The sequence below is a fragment of the Sus scrofa genome, chromosome 18 (genome assembly GCF_054392235.1).
Source record: "Sus scrofa isolate SSC_HxYL_T2T_F1_AM1 chromosome 18, Sscrofa_HxYL_maternal_Yorkshire_Landrace_v2.0, whole genome shotgun sequence".
NCBI classification, from domain to species: Eukaryota; Metazoa; Chordata; class Mammalia; order Artiodactyla; family Suidae; genus Sus; species Sus scrofa.
The window spans coordinates 15,115,088-15,140,279 of NC_139400.1; the positions used below are offsets into that span (position 1 = coordinate 15,115,088).

At 60.0% G+C, this 25,192-nt stretch overlaps 2 protein-coding genes across 14 annotated transcripts; both read right to left on the bottom strand.

Annotated features, from left to right (window-relative positions):
• Nucleotides 1–7,732, bottom strand: ASIC3 (acid sensing ion channel subunit 3). 6 transcript variants are annotated; one of them, XR_014833520.1, is made up of 12 exons: nucleotides 4,060–4,454; nucleotides 3,359–3,715; nucleotides 2,301–2,451; nucleotides 1,997–2,120; nucleotides 1,648–1,849; nucleotides 1,486–1,542; nucleotides 1,231–1,378; nucleotides 862–953; nucleotides 677–756; nucleotides 527–598; nucleotides 297–355; nucleotides 1–155 (listed from the first exon to the last, which is right to left on the bottom strand). XR_014833520.1 is itself a non-coding variant. In XM_085005138.1 (12 exons), the coding sequence occupies exons 1-12, from the start codon at nucleotides 4,318–4,320 to the stop codon at nucleotides 86–88; spliced, it is 1,677 nt and encodes a 558-aa protein (XP_084861264.1). In that variant the 5' UTR covers nucleotides 4,321–7,732; the 3' UTR covers nucleotides 1–85. The 6 variants fall into 6 exon arrangements, 5 of the variants coding, with proteins under 5 accessions (XP_084861264.1, XP_084861266.1, XP_084861265.1 ...); XM_085005138.1 differs by having other exon boundaries at nucleotides 1,993–2,120; nucleotides 4,060–7,732; XM_085005140.1 differs by having other exon boundaries at nucleotides 1,993–2,120; nucleotides 3,359–4,014; nucleotides 4,118–4,225.
• ABCB8 (ATP binding cassette subfamily B member 8) lies at nucleotides 6,137–24,597 on the bottom strand. Of its 8 annotated transcripts, none has more exons than XR_014833494.1 (16): nucleotides 24,352–24,509; nucleotides 19,766–20,078; nucleotides 19,276–19,431; nucleotides 19,105–19,199; nucleotides 18,857–18,962; nucleotides 17,117–17,278; nucleotides 16,924–17,009; nucleotides 16,710–16,807; nucleotides 16,203–16,308; nucleotides 12,421–12,454; nucleotides 12,114–12,267; nucleotides 11,819–11,913; nucleotides 11,438–11,571; nucleotides 10,605–10,752; nucleotides 8,839–9,089; nucleotides 6,137–8,203 (listed from the first exon to the last, which is right to left on the bottom strand). XR_014833494.1 is itself a non-coding variant. In XM_085005124.1 (16 exons), exons 4-16 carry the CDS (start codon nucleotides 19,146–19,148, stop codon nucleotides 8,078–8,080), a joined length of 1,527 nt encoding a protein of 508 aa, XP_084861250.1. In that variant the 5' UTR covers nucleotides 19,149–19,199; nucleotides 19,276–19,431; nucleotides 19,921–20,078; nucleotides 24,487–24,528; the 3' UTR covers nucleotides 6,137–8,077. The 8 variants fall into 8 exon arrangements, 6 of the variants coding, with proteins under 6 accessions (XP_084861250.1, XP_084861249.1, XP_084861248.1 ...); XM_085005124.1 differs by having other exon boundaries at nucleotides 12,114–12,250; nucleotides 19,921–20,078; nucleotides 24,487–24,528; XM_085005123.1 differs by having other exon boundaries at nucleotides 12,114–12,250; nucleotides 24,487–24,528.
• Between the last annotated feature and the right edge of the window lie 595 nt (nucleotides 24,598–25,192).

A 25,192-nucleotide genomic window follows, 5' to 3' on the forward strand; every position in this document is an offset into this window, starting at 1 on the left:
GCTGATGCACTAGAACTTTATTTGGGGTGAAAACAGCGAGGACACGTGTCCGGGATGTCAAGGTGCGGCCCTGAGGACACTGAGTCTAGAGCTGGGTGACCAGGTAGCCCGTGCGGTGGGAGGCAGAGAGCGTCTTGGGGACGGCAGGGGGAGGCCTGGGGAGACACAGACCACGGCACTGGGACAGGAGGCCTCGCACTCAGCGCCCTGCCCCTGCCCCCAGGCCTGAAACAACTTGCCCTCTGGACTGGGCCTGCCCCTCCTCCCTTGACCTTGGGGGGCCACTTCTTTGTTACCTGAGACCCAGGCTGAGGTGGGGAGCTTGGGTTCCATGGCTGCCCAGGCCTTCCTGAAGCTGTGGGAGGAGGGAGCGGGTCAGAGGTGCAGAGGGGTCCACCCTCCCGGGGCCCAGCAAGGTCAGGGCATGCCCTCCTCTTTCTCAGCTCCGTGGGGAGGGGGGTCTACATTGGGGTGGGGGCTGGGCACCCACACCAGGGATGGCAGGGGAAGGTTAGGGTGCTGTTACCAGATTGGTGCTGGAGTGCCTTTGGGAGCGCTTTCGTTTCCAGAAGTATCCCAGGACTCGGTCCCGGAACACCTGGGGGCAAGCCGTGGTGAGGTCCGGGATCCTGTGGCTGGATTTGTGCCCCCGCCCCCAGCCAGGGCCCAGGCCCACCTCGCAGAGGAAGTCCAAGATCTCAAGGATAGTGAGCAGGCTGGCCCCGATGAACAGCCCCATCTGGCCCCCAATGTCCCCTGCGGAGACCAGGTCACCAGTCAGCTCACAGCTACCTGCTCTGTCCACAACACTCCAGACCTCAGGGCGCCTGTGCGCACAATGGACCTACACACACCACACACCTAGCAGCTCGGACACCTCGTAGGCCTTCTTCTGCTCCACTGTCTCGTAGTTGAGGGCCTCGAAGAAGATGTCCAGCACTAGCACGTTCTCCCTGGGAAGAGAGACGCCGGGAGCGTTCGCTGGACACCGCTGGTGCCGGCTGCTGGCAGGAACAGGTGCCCCGTTCCCTCTGGTCTGTGGACCCTGGGGCGGGGCGTCACTGTTCCCATTTTCAGAAGAGCCAAAGTCGGAAAGGTTGAGCAGCTTGCCCAGAGTCCCCAGCCCCGTGATGATGGGGTGACCTGTAGCCTGGTGTACCACCCGGGTGTGGGCAGGATGGCTGGGCCCGGAGCAGCGCCCCCGCCCCGCCCCCGGGCCTGCAGGCTCACTCGATGTAGGCCTCGCTGCGGTTGTGCTTCCGGGCCAGGTAGCGGGCAGAGGCGCGGCTCGGGATCCGCACCATGGAGAGCTCCTTGGCGTAGCGCGTGGTGGCGCAGGGGTTGGGGCAGGTGCACACGTCCTGCCGCAGCATGGCGTCTGCCGGCCACAGGCGCCAGGGTCACGGCTGCCCTCGGGGCCGGATCGGGGTCGCGGGCCGGGTGGAGCGGGGTGGGGACGGGACGCGGGGGAGGCGTGCCGCTTACCCAGCGCGGGGTGGGCACAGTCCTTGTACTGCTGGGGGCTGCACACTGGCGCGCCGCCTGGGGCCGGGCGGAGGAGTCGGGGAGTCAGGATCAGGCGCGGACCGGCCTCCCCACCCCACCCCAGCCCCGGACGCCCTCCTCCCGCTGCCGCCCGCCCCTTACCAGGCATATGCATCATTCGGCAGCCGCACTTCCGAGTCACAAAGCGAGTCTGGCAAGCCAGGCGACACCCCATTAGAGTATAGGGAGGGCTTGGGACCGGGCTGGGACTGGAAGGACCCAGAGGATCAGAGGGTTCTGGCTCAAAGTCAGGGTCCAGAGGTACAGAGCTGCAGTCACCCCAGGGTGGTGGCAGGAAGCTCAGCTGTAGAGGGGCGGGTTAAGGAGGCTGTGGGGGGAGTGTGGGCCCCACAGAATGTGAGGCCACTGGGGTTGAGGTTCCAGGTAATGTGGGCGGAGGAGGGGGTTGGGAGCCCGGGGAAGTTTTGAAGGTGCCAGGGAGGATACTTGCTGCTTCTGGCAGGACACAAAAGTCTGGTAGCCGGGGGCCACCCCGAAGCCCAGCTGGTCGATGAGTGGTGGCTCCTCCTGACTGTGGATCTGCACTCGGATCCCTACCTCAAAAGGGGTCTCCTCTGCTGGGAAAGGGGGAGCCTATGCTGCGGCCACCTCTCCCCAGGACTGTGACCAGCTAACCCTGTCCCTTTCTCCCAGGAAAGGCCAGCCTTCAGGGCCCTCCCCACACCTCCTCTCCGGCCCAGTGCCTTTGGCACCCCATTACGCCGCTCCCCAGCCTCGCACCCGCGATCTCATACCCACGTCTCTCCACACGGGCAGATACTCATCCTGCTGCACGTCCAGCATGACCTCCAGCCCGCTGCCCATCCCGCCCTTGGGGGTGGTGAGAAGCTCTGCCCCGTTGGCGCCGGAGTTAAAAGTGTAGCATTGCCCCATCTTGGTGAAGATCTTGGGGGGAGGGGCAGACAGATGACAGAGCTCAGCAGCCAGCCCTTCCCCCAGGCCAACACCAGGGCTGTGGGGACCTCTCCTCCACCCCCCACCCCCATCCTCTATTTGGGTCTCTTCTTAGCACACTGGCGCCCACATCCTTTTTTTTTTTCCTTAGGGCCACACCCACGGCATATGGAAATTCCCAGGTTAGCGGTCAAATCAGACCTGCAGCTGCCCGCTGACGCCACAGCTCGTGGGAACACTGAGTCCTTAACCCACTGAGCAGAGCCAGGGATGGAACCCACCTCCCTATGGATACTAGTTGGGTTCCTTCCCTCTGAGTCACAGCGGGAACTCTCGAAGCCTACCTCCTAATGCCCCCAGACCCTCCCTCACATGGGCACATGCAGCTGGGGCCTCCTTGGCTCCCGTCACTCCAATTCCTCACCCTTGGCCCCCAGCCCAGGGCAAGTGTTTCTTTGGAGACTGGCATAAAGGGAAGAGGCTCCCAGTTGCCCGCCTCCAGGTGTGGCAGGATGTTGAAGAGGCAGAGGGAAAACAAGTGCCCTCCCCCTGGCAGAGAGAGGGGTCTCCTGCCCTAGAACACCAGACCCCCCCCAACCCCGCCCCCCAGGAGTGGGCCTCCACGGCCCAGGGCCAGCCTGTGAGCACCCCTTGCTGGGACGCATGACCTTACACACTGCAGTCCGGCTGAGGGGCAGGGGGGGCCCTGAAGAGGATGGCTTCCCGGGCAGAAGAGAAAGCCACTGGCGGGGTGGGGCAGCTGTGGCCTAGCTGGGCAGGAAAGGCTCCTCCAGCACAGGTGTTAAGGTTCCCTGGCTTTGGGGGAGGCTGGGCCGGCCAGGCTGGGCTGGCCGGGGCTCCAGGCTCCCTGGCTGGGCGGGCGGGGCGGCCAGCTCACCGTGGTGAAGTTCTCAGGGCCGCAGGGCCAGCCTCGGTAGCGGCAGTCTAGGAGCATGTCCTCGAGGGCATGCCCAGCCCGGGCGTAGAGCCGGGCCACGTCGTAGCTGGGGCTGGGCATGAAGCCGGGCGGCGCGGGGGGCCGGCCCAGGGCGCGCAGGTAGGCGGCGTGCTCCGCGGGCTCCAGGCCCAGCAGCCCGGGCCCAGCCCAGTGCAGGTCGTTGGGCGTGAGGCGTGAGCGGCGCAGCGCGTTGATGTTGCACAGGGTCACAGCCGGGAAGGTGAGCCGGTGGCTCTCGCGCTCCTCCAGGGCTGTCTCGTGGTGGAACTCCCCATAGTAGCGCACCCTCCCTGCCACCTGGTAGAGGAAGGTGGCCAGCGATAGGAGCACGGCTGCGGCCCACAGTCCCCGGCGTGGGGTCAGGCCCCCTGGGCCAAAGATGTGGCCCAGGCCGTGCATCGAGCAGTTGCTGGCGAACACTCGGATGTCGGAGGCGGGCCGCTGGGCCTCCTCGGGCCCTGAGGGGGGCTTCATGGCTGGAGCCCGGGGTGAGGGTACCGAGAGGGCTGGGGGGTGGTGCCCAGGCTACAGGGGCTTGGAAGGAAGGAGAGGGTCGCTCCGAGGACTGGGAGGGGCTGAGAGGGGATTAGGAGGGTCGGCAAGGAGAGGAGAGGGTGGAGGACAGGTGGGGAGGCACTGGCCTTTCGAGACCGGACGTGGTGGCCTGGCGGGTCCAGCTCAGCCTTCTCCAGGCTGGGGGCTCCGCAGCAGAGGCCAGGTAGGATGCAGCCGGCGTGGCTGGCGTGGCTCGCTCTGCTGGAGGCTGTTCTGCTGATCCTGAGCTGCTGCAGAGGATTGGGTTTCAGCGGTGAGGGGGCTGGGGGGCCGGCAGAGCAGTCTTGGGGGCGGGGGAGGTCCCTGGGGCCCCAGGCTGAGCCATTAATGCCGCGTGGGGGGGCCATGGCTGTGGAGACCAGAGGCGCCAGCAGGAAACCACAGCAATCCTGGATGGGGCTGCAGGGGAGCCCGGAGATAAGTTGGGGCTGGGGGTGCCCTCAGGCCCTCTAGGTTCCCAGCTGCAGCCCCTGCTGTCCGGCCTGAGGGTCTCTCGCTGACCCTCGGCCAGCCCCCCCCTTCTCCCTTCCCGCTGACCTCACCCTGGATCATTTGCTCTTTCACAAAGAGCGGAGCTGGCTCCTGACCAAGCTGGAAAGTGGTGGGAACTTCGGCATCAGCAGACTCTTCTTTCTGAGCCCCCAGCATCCCAGCCTACACTCGATGGCCCCGTGTCCAGAAGTGGTCTGTCTCCAGAGACCCTCCTCCCCGCCTCCTGTCTGGGAGGCTGGCTGCCATAGTGACACTGGGCTCCGTCCAGGTAGGACATGAGTGCCCCCTGCGACCCTCCCGGTAATATGCATCCCTATGATTTCATGTCTTTTTTTTTGTATCTTTCTTTTCTGTCCCTTTTCGGCCATGCTGTGGCACATGGAGTTCCAGGGCCAGGGATCAGATCTGAGCTGTAGTTGTGATCTAAGCTGCAGCTGCGGCAATGCCAGAACCGTAACCCATGGTGCTGGGCCGGGGATCGAACCTGTGTTCCAGTATTCCCAAGATGCCATCAATCTTTTTGCACCACAGCGGGAACTCCTGCTTTCACATCTTTTTTCACTCGATAGCATGTTCTGGTGACCGTGTGCTATCTAGGACCTGGCTGGAAAACTTCCACGTTTTTAAGTGGCTGCAAACCATTTCATTTATGTGGATTCCTAACAACCACACCCCTATGGATGGACACTGGGGGTTTCCAGTCTTCCGTGACAAACAATGGTGTTCTCAGCACCACTGCAGAGGCGTAAACTCCCAGAGATGGAACAGAGGCAAAGGCCAGGGTCATTTGATAGACACCACAAAATCCCCCTCTGTAGGCATGACACCACTTTGCGCTCCCAGCAGGAACACGGGAGGGCACCTGTTTCACCAAGAGGCCCTCCTAGAGGTAGAGACACTGCCCCGAACCAGCTGCAGTGCCCTGGGCCGTGGTGCCTACACAGCATGGCAACGTGGGCTGTGAGAGGGCAGAACGGGGGCATCTGAAGATGCCTCAGATTTCCAGAGGGGACGGTGGGCCAGGCAGGGAGCACGATCCCAGCGGCTGGCGCAGACACCCCCGGAAAGCAGAGCTGCGGCCGCAAGGTTGGTGCTCACTGGCCTCGAGTGGGACCGAGTGTCTTGCAGACCCAAGGTACAGGGGACAGAGGCCGGGCAGTTGACAGCCGTAGCTGCCAAGGTACATGGAGCCCTGTGTTCGGTTAAACACTCACTGAGCCCTGGGGAGCTGGGAGCTGCTGCACCGCAGGCCTGAGAGGAAGCAGGTTTATCTTCACTCATTTACTGAAATTCCTATCCACTCCGTGTCCTCCCACTGAGCACTGAGTCTGTGGGTTGGTGGCGGCAGGCTTGGCAGTGAGCGCAACAACGCGGTTCATCAAGCTCAAGCGCACGCAATCTCGCCGCGCTGCACTCGCCTGGCCTCCCATTGGTCCTGACAAGGCTGCAGGTCTCACGGGAGCAGGGAGGTCCTCGCTTTCTGGCAGACACGGCGGCCCCTGGCAGTAGGTGCTTAATGAACCACTGTGGGTGTTTTGGCTACACCTGTGGCAGGCAGAAATTCCCAGGCCAAGGATCAAACCTGCGCCACAGTAGCGACCCAAGCCACAGCAGTGACAATGCGGGTTCCTTCACTGCTAGGCCACTGGGGAACTCCAACGAACACACATCTTGAAGGAGTGAATAACAGTTTATTGCACAGGTGTAACCAGCTTTTGAGGCTGTAGCAGTGTGTTTTAAGCACGTTACCACAGATTATTCCATTTAAACTCCTAAAACCAGCTCTCAAAACTGAGTACAGCTGCGCTTACTATCCATGTGGCATAGCTGCAGCAGCCAAGGTCAAGGTTAAGGCCACACAGCAAGTGTGTGGCTGACAGCAGGGGCTTCCCGCTCGCCATGGACCTCACTACAGCCCTAAGGGGGAGCGGGTTCAGAGAGGCCGCCCTGAGGAGAGAGCCAGCATCTGGTGTCAGAAGGTCTTGGGGGGCAGGAGGCTGCGGCTGTGGCCGGGAGAGTAGGAGCTGGCCTGGCTGGCTCTCCCTTGAGGGACCGGGCAAGACAGTGCGAACCTGGCCGAGGAGTTGGGGCCCACCCTCGGCTGCCCTCACTAGGGAGGCATTTAGCTGCAAAGCACCCCAGAGCCAGCCCTCGCTCTGCTTCCTGCATCACGACCTCTCATCAGGAAGAAAGCAGGATATCAAATCAGGGTGGCTGTGGCCAATGCTTTGTCCCTAAAACAGCATCTGATCCTAAACCGAAAAGAGCCTATGGGGACTCCCACTTCTGGCTCCTGCACTCACACCTGAGCCGCTGCACCCTCCTCCAGACTGGCCTCCAGTCACAGCTGCCCCTGCTCCATCCCACACCTGGCTGCCACCCTGGAGACGTGGCCTCACCCTCCTACGCCATGGGGTAAACCAAAAGGTCTGGCTGCCCTCGAAGGTCTGGCCTGGGCAAGCCCTCCTGCTCACGCCAGGGTGCAGGTTCAGGGGAGTCCTCGGCCGGACTGGCAGCGAAGGGGAAGGTTTCGTGATGGGAATGGACAGGAGCAGGAGCAAGACAGGAGGGGTGAGGTCCTGGGAGCCGAGCAGGGCTGGTGGGAAGTCCCGGCTGCTCCTAGGTCCCCGGAAGCGGACGGGAGTCCTGCCCCACACGGTTCACACCTTTGCGGCCACAGGCTCGTGCCACCTGGGTGGCCGGGGCGTCCTCTTTCCAGGTGAGGCTCTGGTCCCACCTGCTCCAGGGGACCTCTCTCAGAGGCTGGCAGTGATGTGGATTGATTTTATGTGTTGTCAGCCCAGAGCATGATGCCAACCGTGCCTTTGTGCTTAGGTGACTGTCAGCCCCAAAAGTCAGCTCACACTCTGTACTCCTGTGGCTGGGCTTTGGGGTCCTCCTTTGTCCCTTTCAGAGGCGGTGTCCTCTTGTGGGGGGGGAGACCACAATCTCATCTGGTGACAGACTCGAGGAGCATGGGGCCAGGGCAGTGGTGAGACAGCCTGGCCCCCGGGCGCTTCGTGTGGAACAGACCACAGCCACCTGCCCTCTCCCGCCCCCCAAGGGCCAGCGGGCGTGTCAGGCGTCCGGGCGAGAGGGCAAATCTAGACAAAGGACCTTAAAGGAACAAGGAGAAGTTGTTCCCAGGATGGGGACTGCGGGTTTGAAGGGTTGACTCAGGCGGGTTCTCCTGTCCCCAGGGCCCCAGAGGCGTGTCACTGGGGTCAGAGGAGGAGGGTGAGGTCTGGCATAGGTGTGACCCCCACCCCCACCCCGTGCCGCTGCACAGATCCCTGCAGCTGCGGTCTGATACCTGCAGGCGGCCAGGCTGGTGGGGGGTGGGGAGGGCCCGGCGAAGGGAGGGGCCAGAGCAGGGGCCTGGGGACTTGGCCTCCTCCTCTGTGCAGCAGGACTCTCAGCTCTGGTGGAGGGGGGCAGGCTGGCAGTGGGGGAGTGGGCCCAGCAGTCCTGGCCCGGATTTTATTGTGAGCGGGGGAGCAAGGCAGCCGCCCCCCGCCCCAGGAGACCGGCTCTCCTGGGGGCTCCCACCCCAGGGGTTCCCCCAAGCTGAGCCTGGCCCTGGGCACAGATGCTCGGCGGGGACCAGACCTCTCAGGACTTGGGGTGCCGGTTCCTGGGGCCTCTGGGCGTCTCAGGAGCCGGGCCATCCAGGGCCTGTCTCCGGATGAGCTCCGAATACAGCCCGCCTTTCCTCAGGAGCTCCTCGTGGGTCCCCACCTGCAGGGGAGGAGGGGAGACGGTCAGCCCACCCAGCACAGAGCTCGGAGGGCCAGCTTCTTAGCAGCTGTTGGGCTCATCTTCCCGATGCCACTGTCCCCCCCCAGAGGATACTGTGAAACCAAAGCACAGTGGGTGACAGGTCACCACTGGCGCGTCTGTATCTGTCAGCACCTCCTCCCTGCTGAGCTGGACTGTCCCGTCTCCCTTACAGGGCCCAGTGCCCTGGCAAACCCCCTCAGCTTTGGCTTCAACAAGGCCTGGGGGACTGGGAGCCCTGCTGCAGACCCAGACTCTGGGGGGGCTGCCGTGGCTGCTCCTTGATCAGGATCCCTGGTGCTCTGTCCTCAGCCCTGGGCCCCTCCCCCAGCTCTGAACACCTGCCCGAGAACTTTCCCCTTTGATCCTGGGAGCCACATTGTAGCTCTGCTGGCTCTGCACCCCCATTCCCCAAAGGGACAGAGAAAGAAACTGGGACCCTGAGAGGCTAGGGCTCATTTAAGGGGAGGGACTCCTGAATCCACGGGTGCTGCTTCCAGAATACGACCCCCAAACCCTGGGCCAGGCTGGACCCTCACACAGTCCAGCTGAGCCACCCCAGCCCACGACTGCCCCTTCCCTGGGGCCCGGCTGACCTCGCAGACTTGGCCGTGGGCCATGACGACGATCTGGTGGGCCCCCCGCACCGTGCTGAGCCGGTGGGCGATGACCAGCACAGTGCGGCCGGCGCTGGCGCGGTCCAGGGCCTCCTGCACCACCCTCTCAGACTCTGAGTCCAGCGCGCTGGTCGCCTCATCCAGGATCAGCACTGTGGGCTGCTTGATGAGCGCTCGGGCGATGGCCAGGCGCTGCTTCTGGCCACCAGACAAAGTGGCACCCCGCTCACCTGGAGGGGAAGGCGACAGGGTGGAGGCCTGAAGCAATGCTCAGCTTTGCACTTGGGGTGGCCTTGCAGAGGGGCTCAGTCTGGCCCTGTGTGCACTGGTCCTCCCTCTCTGAGAGTGGGGGCGGTGCCCGGCAGCACCCAGATCCCATGTCCCTGCGTAAAAGTGAGCTCACACTCACACAGGATGACAGGGGTTGTGCACACGGAGGGGCTCAGTGCTGCTCAGAGGAGGTGCCGTGCTCCCCTCATTCACTAGGGGCTCAGAGCCATGACGGGCCTGACTCCCTGCAGCTCCGGCCACCTTCTCCTGGGCTCCTGGATCTCTGCTGCTGTGGGGTTACCCCGGACCCAGACGCAGGCTCCTGGGGCGCTGGCGGCACAGTGGGATTCAGAATCTGCCTGGGCCTTCCGGGAAGGTCACGCTTGGGGTCCACAACACCCAGAGAACAGCAGAGGCCTGGGAGCCAAAAAGAGCCTCAAGGTGACATCAGTCACTGAGCAGAGAGGACAGACTGAAGCCCAGACGAGCCCAGGAGGGCGCCAGGTCGGAGGTACAAGGAAAGTGCCCAAGGGTGCCATGTGTGGGCCCCTCCAGTCAGGGGTGAGCCCACAGAACACGGAAGTCGGCTCCACTCAGTGGGGGCCCCACTCAGCCAGACGGAGGCCTAAGTTTCGAGAAGGGTTCAGAACCTTGGATATGCCTGCATCGTGAGATGTGCTGGAGCATTCTGCAACAGAGCCAAGAGACCCTGGCTGATAAACACAGCCCCAAAGGCTGAAAAGAAGACCTCTGAGACGAACACACGAGGCTGCAACTGCACCACGAAGAGTCTAGTGTGATCTACTCTATTTCAATGTTCCAAAAGCACCTGAGCCTCTTCTAAGTCAGTCAGGAGAGAGTCCTGCTCAACCTGGTCAATCTACAGATAACAAGACGCCTTTAGAAGTTCCTGCCATGGCACAGTGGTTAACGAATCCGACTAGGGACCATGAGGTTGCAGGTTCGATCCCTGGCCTTGATCAGTGGGTTAAGGATCTGGCGTTGCCGTGAGCTGTGGTGTAGGTTGCAGACGAGGCTGGATCCTGCGTTGCTGTGGCTGTTGTACACCGGTGGCTACAGCTCTGATTAGACCCCTAGCCTGGGAACCTCCATATGCCGCGGGAGCGGCCCTAGAAAAGGCAAAAAGACAAAACAAAACAAAAGACACCTTTAGATTAACGGCTAAGAAGTGGGAAGGGAGCAGGGCCAGAGACTAAACAAGCACAAGGAGACAACACCCCCTTGCTTCTGGTCAGGTTTTGGGAGCTGACCTGGTGAGCTCTCGAGTCCCCACGGCATGGCTCACTTGTGTCCCCAGCACGCTCCTGGCTCTGCAGCCTGCTTGTGCCTGAACCACACAGGCCTGGCCTCCCCCAGGGCCACGGCTGTGGCCTGGTCTCCCCCGACCCCATGACCGTGTTCCTGTCCTCACCCGAGGGCCTGCAGACCCGAGCAGGATGCCTCCCCCGACTCACCCACGATGGTGCTGTAGCCCTCAGGGAAGCTGGTGATGAACTCGTGCGCGTTGGCTGCCCGGGCCGCTGCGTAGACCTCGTCGTCAGAGGCATCCAGCTTCCCAAAACGGATGTTCTCCATGATGGTTGTTCCGAACAGGACCGGCTCCTGGAGGCGGGAGGTGAAGGGTCCCCAGGAAACACTCCGACATGGCCCCAAGCCCACTGACAGGTGCATCAGGACCCCTTAAGGGCAGGCAGGGCGCGTCAAAGTCACAGGTCCAGTAAAGACCGTGAGGTCCAATGCGGGGGAGGCCCAGCACCCTGCGGGGCTCGGAGCCTCTCAGGAAGGACTGGAGTGGACGTTGGTGGGGGAGCAAGGCCATATGGCCAGGCAGGGTCCTTCCTCTTTGGGGAGAAGGGCAGGGAGGGGGTTTCAGTTTGGTTTCCTCCTCCCAAAGGGGTACCCTTCGTCCACGTGCGGGTGCAGGTGGCCCTTTGTGGGAAAGTGATGGAGCAGGCGCTTCAGACCAGGGCCGCGGGTCCCTGCTTAGTGCGGAGAAGGGCCACCAGCCCCCACCCCTACCCCCGGCAACACCATGTGGGGGTCTAGACCTTCTGGAACCTACAGGGTCATCAGAACCCAGGGATCCTAAAACGGCCATCCTGCTCCCACCTGCTTGTTCCTTTTTAATCAAGGAACAGAATCCCAAGAGCAGCGCTGAGTGCCAGGCCCCGAAGAGGGCTGGGGACCAGTGACGACAGTCCGTCGCGCCCCCGCCCAAGAGAGCAGCAGGTGAGGTGGGTGGGAAGGCGAAAAGGCCCAGGCCGCAAGGGCGGAGAGAAGCAGGCACCTGGCTGATGAAGCCGATGACCTGGCCGCGCAGCCAGGAGGGGTCGAGGGTGCGCAGGTCCCGCCCATCCAGCGTCACCACGCCCGCCGTGGGGTCGTAGAAGCGCTCAAGCAGGGACGCCACGGTCGTCTTCCCTGGAGGTTGGGGTTGGGAGACAGGCAGTCAGGGAGAGGGCGCGGTGTCCCGGCAGAAAGGGGCCCCCGGGGAGCAGTGGAAGGACCCCTGCTTCCATTCGACAGAGAGGCTACCACAGGGAGGAGTCCCGGGGTGGGGGGAACGATGGATCGGGGTAGACGGGGGAGGAGCCGCAAGGTAGAAGGGAGAGTAGCTGCGTGGGAGGGGGAGGAACCGCAGGGTGGGAGGGGGGCGGGCTCCCCTTACCTCCCCCAGACTGGCCCACGAGGGCCACGATCTTGCCTGGAGGCAGCGTGAGGGTGAAGTCCTTGAGCACCTGGAAGCCCGGGCGGCAGGGGTAACTGGGAGGAGCCAAGAGACCCTCAGTCAGACCAGGTTCCAGGCCCCTTGTTGCCCTGGTCTATCCTGCAGGCTCCCTGAACCCCCCCCCCACCCCGCTTATTGAAAGGGAGACACAGATACACACAGGTCGCCGGACAGCGTCCCTCTCCCGTCCTCAGCCCAGACAGAACTAGCCCTGCGTCCACCCGCTGCCGCTCACCTGAAGCAGACGTCGTGAAATGAGATGGAGCCGCGCAGGTGCTCCCTGGGGATGCAGCAGCCCCCGGACAGCGGGATGTAGGGGCTCAGAGTCATGTACTCGAAGACTCGGGCGCCCGCGCTGAGCCCCCGCACCACCTGGGGAGGGGGTTCATCTGTGGTGACGGAGGAGGGGGTGGGAGGGGAAGGGGAGGGGCTTATAGCAGCCTCTCTGCTCCCCACCCCACCAACACCCGGTTCCCACAGCACACAAGTGACGTCGATGGCTGATCCCGACGCCCGTAGCCACCCGTGACACTGCTACTCACCTGACCAAACAGGACAGAGAGGTTGGCCATGGACCTATGGGCAGAGGAGAAGATAAGAGTGGGCACAGGGAGGGCCTGAGAGAAGTGGATGGAGCCAGAGAAACAGGTGGCCTGCAGCCAAATGCAGAGATTGCTCCTGAAACTGAGGCCCCAGGAGCCAGGGATCCAGCAACACTGGGTAAGACCACCTGCTGAGTTGTTTCTCCTTTTTAGGGCTGCACCCACGGTACATGGAGGTTCCCAGGCTAGGAGCTGAATCAGAGCTGCAGCTACAGGCCTACACCACAGCCACACAGGATCTGAGCCCTGCCTGTGACCTACACCACAGCTCACGGCAACACTGGATCCCCAATTCCAACCATTGAGGCCAGGGATCGAACCGGCATCCTCCTGGGTACTAGTTGGGTTCATTACAGTTGAGCCACAATGGGAACTCCTGCTTCTCCTTTCAGAGCCCGCTCTCTCCTGGCAGGGGCAGGGCTGATCACGGTCCACTGCCTGAGGACCGGGGCTTCAGGGAGGAAAGGGGCCCGGAAGGCAGGCGCCTGCAGCCCGGGGCACAGAGGGAGGGACCAGGAGACCCACCAAGGGGGTGGGACCCAAGGCTGTCCCGTTCCGAGGAAGCAAGGTCTAATGCAGGCGGAGAGGCGAATGTTAATCTTTCTGCAGAAAGAAAGAAGACGCCGGAGCCCAGGGGATCCCTGGAGGGGCCCCGAACAGGACAGAACTCCCTGAAGACACTTCTTGTGGGCTCGCCCTGTGGGAGCGAGGGCACAAGGGTGCATCTGTCCAGTGGGTGGCCTCTTCTGTCATGCAGGCTGCCAGCTGCTAGGAGGAAGGTGAGTCACTGCTCCTTAGTCACCAGTCCCCAACTGGTCCGGGCCCGTGACTGTGCGTCTGTGATCGTGCACCAGGTCCCTTGAAGAGGAGGAAGGCCTGCCTGCCCAGCAGTCTCAGTCTTCCAGCCCCAGCTGGGGGGCGGGAGGAGGAGCAGCCAGGAAGCGGCTCAGAGCACTTGCCAAAGGGAGCGGGAGGCACCAGAAGGGACGGAGTGTCTGTTGATGGGAGGGAGCACATTCTCCACAAGAGACCTGAGAGCCATTAGGGTCTGGCAGAGGCGCCGGTGCCGGGCAGCGGATGAAAACCAGGCGCATGCGGCCTCAGGCCTCACTCTTCCTGGAGGCCCCTCCGGGCTGGGGGTGGGGATGGAGGTGTCCAGCCCCAGTGGGGCCCAGGCTGGATGCCGGCCAGGCGGCCTGGCCCTGCCAGTGGTCTGTCTGGGCACCTCCCGGTCTCTTCCAGGGGACCCGTGCCACCAAAAAGAACACCTAGGATGGGGCCCGAGGTCGAGGCCGCCTGAAGTCCGGGCAGGGCTGCCTCCCTCCCCTCTCCCACCCTCCCCTGCCGGACCCCAGAGGAAACAGCAGCTTCTTTAATGAGACCCAAGTCCTCTAAAGCGGGTGACAAAGAATCTGTGTGGTGAGGGCCCCCAAAAGCCTGGGCCCAGGACCTGTGGCTGCGGGAGAGCCTTTTTGGAGTCTAATAGAACTCTGCCAGCTGGCTGGGCAGAGGGGTGAGAGAGGGTCAGCACCAGGCTGGAAAGCAGAGGGCGCCCGGGGAAGGCCAGTCTGAGGATGGAGGACCAGGCCTGGGATGTGTGCTGCCCTCCCCGGACGGGGACTTTCTGCCACAGCCCCATGGAGGCCGCGGAAAGGGTGCCAGGGGTGTTTGTCCCTGTCCGTACTGGGGGTGGGGGGGAGGGGGACCCGAAGTTCCATCAACACAAGAGTCAGAGCCTCTTAGAACCAAGACCACCACAGAACCATCCCTGGGCCTCTGGAAAGGGAGGAACGAGGTTGTGCAGAACCAGAGAGGGTCCCAGCAGGCCCAGGGAGCCCTGAGCCAAGATGGGTGGACTCTGGTCTTTGAAGAACGTTGCTGGGTTTGGGGCCTGCCTCTGACTTGGCACCGTTCTGCCCGGATGGTGATAAGGGTGAGGGATTCTGGAAGCAACGGCTAACGCACACACAGGTGGTCAGACACGGAACAGAGCCAGCAGGGGGACCCCTGGACTCGGGAGGGAGGAGGAAAGGCCCCAGAGGGCGTCTGGGCGGATGTTCTCTTGGCGGTAGGGGGGACACAGGTCTGCACTCAGTTATCTGTTACAACATGTGCACTCTAGGTATTTATCTACCGTATTGTTATATTTTGTGTGTGTTTGGTCTACGTGGTATGTGGGGGGTGAGGAGGGGAATCAAAGTAAAGAGAAATAGCAGAGGAAACTACCAGTGCTTAGCTTGGAAGGGACAGTAGGCTGTCTCCTCGGTGCTCCTGTGCCAGAGCAGCTGGGAGCTCTAGTGCCCATGGGCAGGCGGGGCCAGTGGAGCAGTGGACAGTGAGCCCGGGGGGCGGGGTGGGGGGAATGCAGGGGAAGGGCAGGCAGAGGATGGCAGGCCAGTTCTGGAAAAGTGTCAAAGATGGCCTAGCCATTGGAGTTCCCGTTGTGGCCCACTGGTTAACACATCTGACTAGGAACCATGAGGTTGCGGGTTCGATCCCTGGCCTCACTCAGTGGGTTAAGGATCCGGTGTTGTCATGAGCTGTGTTGTAGGCCACAGACACGGCTTGGATCCTGTGTTGCTGTGGCCATGGCGTAGGCCAGTGGCTACAGCTCTGATTGGACCCCTTCCATATGCCGTGGGAGCGGCCCTAGAAAAGGCAAAAAGACAAAACAAAACAAAAAAAGATGGCCTAGCCACATGTGGAGTTTATTTTATTTTTTGTCTTTTTAGGGCCACACCCACGGCATATGGAAGTTCCCAGGCTAGGGGTCCAATCAGAGCTGCAGCTGCAGGCCTACGCCACGGCCACAGCAGCACGGGATCCAAACCATGTCTGCGGCCTACAACACAGCTCATGACAATGCTGGATCCTTAACCCACTGAGGAGGCCAGGGATTGAACCTGTGTCCTCATGGATACTAGTCAGGTTTGTTACCACTGAGCCACCGTGGGAACTCCCACATGTAGAGTTTAATTCCGCCTTAAAAAGGAAGGCAATTCTGACACCTGCTCCGACATGCGTGAACTGGGGACGTTACAGAGTGAAACCTGCCGTCACAAGGAGACAGACACCCTGTGATCCCACCTGTATGAGGACCTAGAGGAGGGAGACTCACAGAGACAGAAAGCAGAACGCGGCTGTCAGGGGCTGGGGAGGGTCACCAGGGTACAGAGGCAGAGCATTTCAGTTTTGTAAAATAGAGATGATCTGGAGTTCTCATTGTGGCGCAGTGGAAATGAATCCAACTAGGCACCATGAGGTTGTGGGTTCAATCCCTGGCCTCACTCAGTGGGTTGAGGATCCAGCACTGCCGTGAGCTGTGGTGTAGGTTGCAGACGTGGCTTGGATCCTGAGTTGCTGTGGCTGTGGTGTAGGCCAGGGCTACAGCTCCAATTGAACCCCTCACCTGGGAACCTCCGTATGCCGCTGGTGCAGCCTAAAAAAGACAAAAAGACAAAAGGACAAAAGGACAAAAAAAAAAAAAAAAAAAAACGGGCTTATCAAGGAAACTTCTGGTTGCTTGGAAGCTGAAGATGACAAGTGCATCTCAGAGGGTACAGTCAGGGAGCTGGGCTGGAGGGGCTGCTGCCAGCCCCAAGTGGGCCCTGGTGGCGGTAGGGGCTCCTGGCGGGGAGTTGGGGAGCTGTGCTCGGAGCAGACGGGTGCCCCGTCCCTGACCCAGCCAGGCTGCTTAGGGATGAGATCGGCCGCACACTCACCTCTGCACCGTTTGGGAGGCCACCAGGAAGGACATGAGGTCTCCGCCGGTCAACTGCTGTCCGGCCACCAGGGAGCCCCCGATAAATAGGGTGCCCAGGACCATGCCTGCGTGGGGGAAGCATGCGGTCAGGGAAGAGGCAGCGGAGCATGGAGGACAGAGCCTGGCCCACGTGATGGTCCCTGTTCCAGCCCCGGCCAGGGTCCCAGCTTCCTGGAATCTCAGCAAGTCACCAGCATGGTCTCTGCCTCTGTTTCTTCATTTGGGAACAAGTGGGTTGGGGGCACCTCATGGCTCCCTCCCAGGCAGCCCAGCAGCACCTGGCACACAGCTCTGTGGTGACACTGGGCCTACCTACCCAGACCGGCTCACTGGCATTCGACAGACGCCTGAAGGACATCAGACGGGTGCAGAGCTGCCCCTAGCCCGCCTGGCTGGGGCTCGGCCCTCAATCCTTGGAGCTCACCCCCAGCCTCGACCCGGGTCCCCAGGTGGGCGGCTCACTCACAGTTGAAGGCGATGTTGGAGAGCCCTTGGAACAGGGCGATGCCTCTGCCCAGCTGCTCCGCCTTGCAGCGGGACTCCTCCAGCTCCGCTCCATAGCGCCTGCGGATGGAGGCGGAGCCCAGCCCTCAGGAAGGGGGCAGGTGGGGCATGGGGTGGGTGGAGATGCATTTGGGGGGCCCCTCCTGCTCTGTGCTCCACCCCCGCTCAGGACTCACTCCTCTTCCCTCTGCTCCATGGCGAAGGCTCGCACGGTCCGAACGTTGCCCAGGGCCTCATCTGCCACACCTGTTGCCCTGGCAACCTGCATGGGGTCCAGAAGTTAGGGAGCTGGGCTGGAGATGGGGAGGGGTGATACAGCAGCACAAGGCAGAGAGAAGCGGGGGTGAGGATGGGAGGGAATTCTGGTACCTGCTCCTGACACTGGCGAGACAACTTTCTGAGCGCTGAGCCCATCAGGGTACCAGCTCCCATCAGAGCAGGCGTGGCCACCATCAGCAGCAGCGTGAGGCGTGTGGACAGCATGGACAGGGACACCAGGCAGCCGGCCACCTGGGTGCAGCTCCGCAGCCCCTGGGGAGTGGACAGGCAGGCTGTCTGGCATCAGCATCACGACATGGGGCACTTTCCCAAGAGTCACCTGGCTACAGCTAGCTCTGCACTCACAAGGCCAAGGCCACAGGTCTGACTCCCGAGAAGCCAACCGACAGTCTACCGGTCACAGAACATAACCCTTTCTCTCTTTTTTTTTGTCTTTTTAGGGCCGCACCCGTGGCATATAGAGGTTCCCAGCCTAGGGGACAAACTGGAGCTGTAGCTGCCAGCCTACACCAGAGCCACAGTGATGCCAGATCCGAGCCGCGTCTGTGACCTACATCACAGCTCATGGCAACGCCAGGTCCTTAACCCACTGATCAGGGCCAGGGATTGAACCCACATCCTCATGGATACTAGTCAGGTGCATTACCACTGAGCCATGACAGGAACTCCCATAACCCTTCCTTTTCTTTTCTTTTCTTTTCTTTTTGTCTTATTGTCATCTTAGGGCCGCACCAGCAGCACATGGAGGTTCCCAGGCTAGGGGTCGAACTGGAGCTACAACTGCCGGCCTACACCACAAACACAGCAATGCCAGATCTGAGCCACGTCTGCGACCTACACCACAGCTCACGGCAACACTGGATCCTTAACCCACTGAGCAAGGCCAGGGATCGAACCTGAAACCTCATGGTTCCTAGTCGAGTTCGTTAACCACTGAGCCATGACAGGAGTTCCACATGAGCCTTTCTTGACCAGCAGGCATTAAGTGACGGGGTGAGAAGGCCTCTGGACCAAGGCATCCTTCCCTTGGACAAATCCCACTTTCCTTCCTTTCTGCTCTACAAACTGAACAAAAAGACAAGGGCCTAGAGTTCCTGTCACGGCTCGGCGGTTTACAAACCCAACTAGTATCCATGAGGACATGCGTTCAATCCCTGGCCTCAGTTGGTGGGTTAAGGATCTGGCATTACCATGAGCTGTGGTGTAGGTCACAATCTGGCTCCAATTTGATCCCTAGCCTGGGAACTTCCACGTGATGCAGGTGTTGCCCCTAAAAAAAAAAAAAAAAAAGAAGAAGAAAAAAGGCAATGGCTGGGCAACGCTGCCCAGGAGTGGCTGTGGGTCAGGGCCCAGCAGGATCCTGCAGCTTCAGTGGCAATGTGGGGGGATGAGGAGAGGACATCAGGGATGCAGCCGAAGGCCACCGCTCACTCTCCCGTCAGCGGGCCAGGCGTTCTGGGGGCCAGGCAGGGATTCTGCTCTCGGCAAAGCTGGGCCAGGAAGAGCTCTTGGCTGAGTTCTAGGGAAGGTTTTCCGGGGAGGCGGGATTTCGGAGCAGGAGAGGCAGCCTGTCCTGACCTTGGACACCCCCACAGCACCTCCCTCCCGTGAACGCCCCCATTCTGCCACCCACACCCTCAGACAGCAGGCTTCTTGCTTCCATGCAAGCCTAGGCTCAGGGCCCAAGAGCAGGGCAGGGTAGGGCAGGGCTGGCCAGGGGCACCCCCTAGGGGGAGAGAGAGAGAGAGAGAGAGAGAGAGAGAGAGAGAGAGAGTGTGTGTGTGTGTGTGTGTGTGTGTGTGTGAGCGTGGGGGGACCAGGGGCACTGACCTGGGAGATGACAAGTTTGAAGGATGATTTAAACTCCTGCACGTCAGTTGTCAATCGGCTCACCAGCTGCCCCGTCTTTTTAGCATCAAAGAAAGCAATGTCTTGTCTGGGGTGGGACAGGGTGGGGGGCACAGGTGGGGGAAAAGAGGGAGACAGCACCTCAGGAGGAGGCCCTGCCCCCAGACATTCCCCCAGGTCCCCCTGGGGCACCTCGCCCCCTCCCCAGCCCACCCCGGGGCTGGCGGTACTGGAGCAGGTTGCTGAAGAGCGCCCTCCGCATGTCCACGGCCATGTGCTCGCCGATGCGGGACAGCAGCACCAGGTACCCGAAGGTCAACAGGCCCTGGGAGAGAGGCCAGGTTCTCAGGGGTGCCCAGGTGGCTCCCCCAGGGGCCCCCAGGCCCACCCCTCTGCTGTACCTGGAGGCCATAGAGGGCGAGCAGCTGGCTGCTGAGGCTCCGGGACTCGGTCAGGAAGCTGCCCACGTGGTCCCTTGTGTACTTGGCCACGATCTCCACCAGCTGACCCAGGAGCAGGGGGATCTGCACATTCACCAGGGCCGCACCCAGTGCCAGCTTGGGGGAGGGCACAAGTGTTTGGAGGGACCGTGCTCGTCCCCAAACCCGGCCCTGACCTGGGCCCTTCCTCTGCCTCTGCTGGCCAGGTTTTGCAGCTCCAGTGTCTCTCTGAGAGTGAAAGCCCAGCTGCCGGCCCCTGGGGACCCCTGCACCCTATCCGCCCAGCCACCCTGGGGAAGTCCTCCTGGTGCCCCTTGGCCCCTGTCCCCGAGCCAGCCGGCCCTGCTGCCTCCCGGGGTCTCCTCTGAGACTCAGCCACGCAGGAGGCCTGCAACCCCCTGGCTGGATCCTTCCCTGACCCTGGTGTGGGGGGTTGGGGAGAAGACCTCACCACGACGGCTGCCCCAAGGACCAGCAGGTGGGGGCGCAGAAAGTGCCAGAAGAGCTTCCAGTTAAAGCGGGGCTCCACGACACAGGGTCTGGAGGAGGCGGGAGGGGCCTCTTCTGCCTCACACAGTGCCACAAGGCCAAGGCGGGGGCACTTACTCAGAACCACGGGGCCCAGGAGGACCCCCCCAACCCAGCACCAGGCAGAGGGGCTCCGGCCGGGAGCTGGGGGCGCTCGAGGGAGACGGGCCCGGAGCTGGGACTGCAGCCGAGCCACGGCCCCAAGGAGGCAGGAACTGGCGCGGCCATCGGAGGACCTGTCGGGAGAGAAGGGCACTGACGGCTAAAGGCCCCGCTGGCCATGCCCTCTACAGAGCAGCGGCCCCGCTCCTGCCAGCCCTTAAGCAACCTCGGTTCCGGAGCGAGACACACACAGCGGAGAGCAGCTCAGGGAGGAGATGGCGGCGGGTCGTTGAGAGGTAAAGGTGTGCTCCCTCTGGGTCAGTGACCGTCTCCCAGCCCTGCTCCCTCAGACTTGAGGACCCCGGGGCTGGAGAACATGGGTGTTCCCAGCAAAAGCGGCTCAGAGAGCGAGCGTGCCCTGGGCCTGGACGGAGAGGTGAAGTCATGTGTCCCCAAGCAGCAGAACTGGGACAAGAGAGGAACCCTGCTGTCTGAGTGCAGAACCCAGGCTCATTCTAGTCTGCCACGTGGGACGAGCCCGAGGTCACGGGCGGCAGGTTCAAGACTGGACCCAAGTCTTGTGACCATAGTCAGAAGCTTCTACAGCCATCGCCTTGGGTCTCCCGGGGCTCGAGCGCTCATACAACGGCGCGTGGGAGGAGAGGGTGCCAGACTCCCCATCAGCGGAAGGAAGGATGAGAACTCAAAAGCCAAGTAAGGGATCCTGTCATCTGGGACAGGCCAAGCCACCTCTTTCCTGCCGTTTCACTACCTGCATGTGGCAACGGAGGGTCGTGAGCCTACTGTTCCGGGGCACGGGGAACAGACAGGGGCGAACCGGACAGACCAAACTATCACCCTCGTGGCGATTAAGCGCGCGCAAGCGTGTGTGTGTGTGTGTCGGCGGGGGTGGGGGTGGGAAAGGACACACAAACGGCTAATGACAAAGCCTGCCAAGGGCAGGGGCTGGGGTGAAGGCAGAGGAGTCGTATATGGTCCTTTTTATTTTTTTTATTATTTTTTAAATTTTTTTGTCTTTTTGCTATTTCTTGGGCCGCTCCCGCGGCATATGGAGGTTCCCAGGCTAATTGGAACTGTAGCCATCAGTCTACGCCACAGCCACAGCCACACAGGATCCAAGCCGCGTCTGCGACCTACACCACAGCTCACGGCAATGCCAGATCCTTAATCCACTGATCGAGGCCAGGGATCGAACCCGAAACCTCATGGTTCCTAGTTGGATTCATTAACCACTGCGCCACGACGGGAACTCCGGGATTTGCCTTTTTTTAACCCACTGAGTGGGGCCAGAGATGGAACCCACGTCCTCATAGATATTAGTTGGGTTCATTACCAATGAGCCACAATGGGAACTCCCAGATTTGCATTTTAAAGATCACAGCAGGAGTTCCCGTCGTGGCGCAGTGGTTAACAAATCCGACTAGGGGGAGTTCCCGCCGTGGCGCAGTGGTTAACGAATCCGACTAGGAACCATGAGGTTGCGGGTTCGGTCCCTGCACTTGCTCAGTGGGTGGACGATCCGGCGTTGCCGTGAGCTGTGGTGTAGATTGCAGACTCAGCTCGGATCCTGCGTTGCTGTGGCTCTGGCGTAGGCCGGTGGCTACAGTTCCGATTAGACCCCTAGCCTGGGAACCTCCACATGCCGCGGAAGCGGCCCAAAGAAGTATCAAAAAGACAAAAAAAAAAAAAAAAAAAAAAAAAAAAAACAAAAAAACAAATCCGACTAGGAACCATGAGGTGGCGGGTTCGGTCCCTGCCCTTGCTCAGTGGGTTAACGATCCGGCGTTGCCATGAGCTGTGGTGTAGGTTGCAGACGCGGCTCGGATCCCACGTTGCTGTGGCTCTGGCGTAGGCCTGTGGCTACAGCTCCGATTCAACCCCTAGCCTGGGAACCTCCATATGCCGTGGGAGCGGCCCAAGAAATAGCAACAACAACAACAACAACAACAAAAAAGACAAAAGACAAAAAAAAAAAAAAAATAAAGATCACAGCAGGTTAAGGATCTGGCGTTGTCACTGCAGAGGCTTGAGTCGATGCTGTGGCATGGGTTCAATCCCCGGCCCAGGAACTTCCACATGCCTCGACTATGTCCCCCAAAAAACCCAAAACAGGAGTTCCCATTGTGGCTCAGTGGGTTAAGAACCCAACTAGTATCCATGAGGATGCAAGTTTGCTTCCTGGCCTCGTTCAGGGGGTTAAGGATCCAGTGTTGCTGTGGCTGTGGTGTAGGCCGGCAGCTGCATCTCTGATTGGACCCCTAGCCTTGGAACTTCCATATGCCACGAGTGTGGCCCTAAAAAGAAAAACAAACACAAAACAAAAGGATCGCAGCAGAGAGGAGTGGGCTGGAGAAGGAATGGAGTGGCCACACGGAGGCCTGTTGGAAGCAGAAGTTATCTGGCCAAGGGTATATGGCAGGTAGGGTGCTCAAAAGTACAAAGGAGATTATTGATGGAGACAGGCTTTTCACGAACAAACAGATGAGACGTTTTTCCTCTACTATGACAGACTTTCATATTTCCAGACTCTCCTAACTGCAGACTCCATCTCATCCTTCCCTTGTTTCAATGAGGTCTCTATACTGAGCCTCCCCCACCCCATCCACCTGCCTGTTTTCCACCGTGTACTTTAAATCCATCCAAAATTTAAAGAGAGAGACTCACCCTCCTTCTGTCCTGTGCAAATGCTCCACTTCCCCATTAGACTATATATATATATATATATATATATATATAAAACTCAGGTAGTCAGTGTAGGAGCATGGGCTTGGATGCATTCTGTGATATGGCCATTGATTAACATTTGTGGCTTAAGGGCTCCAGTAATAACAGCTTGTCTTTTTAGGGCCACACCTGCTAAAGGTTCCCAGGCTAGGGGTTGAATCAGAGCTGTAGCTGCCGGCCTATGCCATAGCTGCAGCAACACCAGATCCAACTTACACCACAGCTCACGGCAACGTCAGACCCTTTAACCCACTGAGTGAGGCCTAGGATTGAACCCACATCCTCATGGATACTACTCAGGTTCTTAACCTGCAGCTGAGCCACAACGGGAATGCCCAGAAATACACTACATTGTGACCCAGCAAAATGAACATATGTATGTCACAGAAAATTGAAATGCTTCACAAAATAAAACTTTCCCTAATTTCTCTTTTAACATGCATGTACTCTAATACATTCACTTTTATTTTTTATTTTCTTGGTTTTGGTTGCACTTGCAGCATGTGAAATTTCCTGGGCCTGGGATCCAACCAGCACCGCAGCAGTGACAACACCATATCCTTAACCCGCTGAGCCACCAAGGAACTCCTATATTCACTTTCAAATAGTCTGGACTCACTAAATTCACTTAATCATCTAATGTGTTATGACTTGAACATATGAAAAACATTGCACCATGAACACACAAATACTAGAATATTATTTGACCTCTTTCCTTGGGTTTCGCTCTGGTTTAAATAACATCAACACTCTTTCTCTTTTCCTAAGGACTCTTCTCAAGCCTTAAAAGGCTTGAGAAGAGTCCTTAGGAAAATTTACCATGGCCACTTTCCAACTTTTCTCATCTTCTCCAAACGAAGGCTCTAAGCAGAGCTTGGTCACTGCCAAGAACTGGGGGATTACTTCCCAGCACCGGCACTTCTAGATCTAGCTCAGCCCAGCTCCTGACCCCATCAATCAGAAGGGCTTTCCAAATGACACGAGTCTACATCCACCTGCTCCTGCGAATCTGCTGCCTGCTTGGCCCTCAAGCTCTTCACTCCACGATTAGAAAGAAATCGGTCTCTTGCCATAAAGCATTTACAGCGCAGTCAGTTTCAGGGTCCTGCTCATTTCCCACCTGTGTCTTGCTCTTTTGGAACTAACGTGTGTAGCGCGAACATACAAGAACACATACAGACGTGTTACTAAACTGACTATTTCTGCTCAAAGTATCCATATTTAGGAACCATTTTTGTTCAGTTCACACTGAAGCTTTGGAACAAGAGCAGCACCAAATGTCTCTGGACACTAATAATTTTTGTCCACATCCATAGACCAATACCAAGAACGAGGACAAGGGGCCGGAAACGGAGTCCCAACACCTGGGCAGCACGGCGCCCCCTGGTGGGGAGAACAGGCTCGGTGTGGTCAAAGACCCAGAGCGCCCCCTCCGTCCAGCCCACACGCGGGTACTGACGCGCCAAGTCTCCTGCTGGCACCTGGGTAGTCGCTGTAAATAATTAAGGCCAATCCCTGGGGTACTGACGCCCAAACCCGGGCCGGGCCAGCCTACAACTCCCAGCAGGCCTTGCGCGAGCCCCGGACTCCATCTCCCGGCGGGCCCCACGCCCTGCCGGCGGATCAATGGCCCGCGCTCCCAGTAGGTTTGACCCTTTTTACCTGACGGCCGAGAATGTCTGGAAGCGGAAGGGTAGTAGTGGCTTGCCTCGGACAGGGCCACCGCGAATCCCAACCCGAAATAAGTGGACCAACATGATGAGGAGAGAACAAGAGCGACCGACAACGGCGGCTCACCCTTATCCCACTGAGGCGTCCATGTTGGCTCAGGCTCCCATCCCGACAGCCCTCTCGCGGCTCGGGGTGATTGGCGGAAAGAAGCATCAATATCATCGCAAGCTATGATTGGAGAAAACCTTGCTCACCCGTTTGCTTCTGCAACTCTGATTGGAGAGAGGTGCCTGTCGCCGGCCCCCAGCTCTGGGAGGAGCCGAGCAGTTGGGATTCCCCCCTCCTCCCTCGACCCGCTTTGGCTCTGGAGTGCAGTTTTAAAGGTGTGCGGAGTGCGCCCTCCTCTTCGGCGTTTCCACAGCAACGCGTCAGCTGCTGACCACAAGGCCATTCCCTTGCGGGTACTCGTGGAGGACTGTAGATGTCCCGGAGTCTCCAGGGAATGTAGAGCGCTGGTTCTGGGAGAGGAAGGGACGGAATTCGTTTTTTCAAAATATGTGCACGTGCTTTGCCACCCACTCCGCTGTTCAGAGCTCCGGGGAGGGCAACCACTTGGGGGAAAAAAAAAAAAAAAAACTCCCTAGTGATTCCGATTCGCTCCCTCCGCACAGTGGTTTAGAGTTGCTGATAGGGAGGTGATGTGGCTTATCAAGGCACCACCCCGGTTCCATCTCTGCCACAGATGTCTTCCTCACAGTAGCTTTTGCACCTTCGTTTAGCACCGATTTACTTTTTCTGTGTAATCATTTGTTTGCATAGTTGCTTCTGCACT

Coding starts and splice junctions, on each gene's coding strand:
- ABCB8 (XM_003360079.6), bottom strand. CDS start 24,446: ATGTTGGTCCACTTATTTCGGGTTGGGATTCGCGGTGGCCCTGTCCGA. Junction 19,200..19,275: donor TCGCCCTCTATGGCCTCCAG/GTACAGCAGAGG, acceptor CCTCTCTCCCAG/GGCCTGTTGACCTTCGGGTA. Junction 16,808..16,923: donor ATGGAGCAGAGGGAAGAGGA/GTGAGTCCTGAG, acceptor CTCCATCCGCAG/GCGCTATGGAGCGGAGCTGG.
- ASIC3 (XM_085005138.1), bottom strand. CDS start 4,320: ATGGCCCCCCCACGCGGCATTAATGGCTCAGCCTGGGGCCCCAGGGAC. Junction 1,379..1,485: donor CTGTGCCCACCCCGCGCTGG/GTAAGCGGCACG, acceptor TGTGGCCGGCAG/ACGCCATGCTGCGGCAGGAC. Junction 599..676: donor TCTTGGACTTCCTCTGCGAG/GTGGGCCTGGGC, acceptor GCTTGCCCCCAG/GTGTTCCGGGACCGAGTCCT.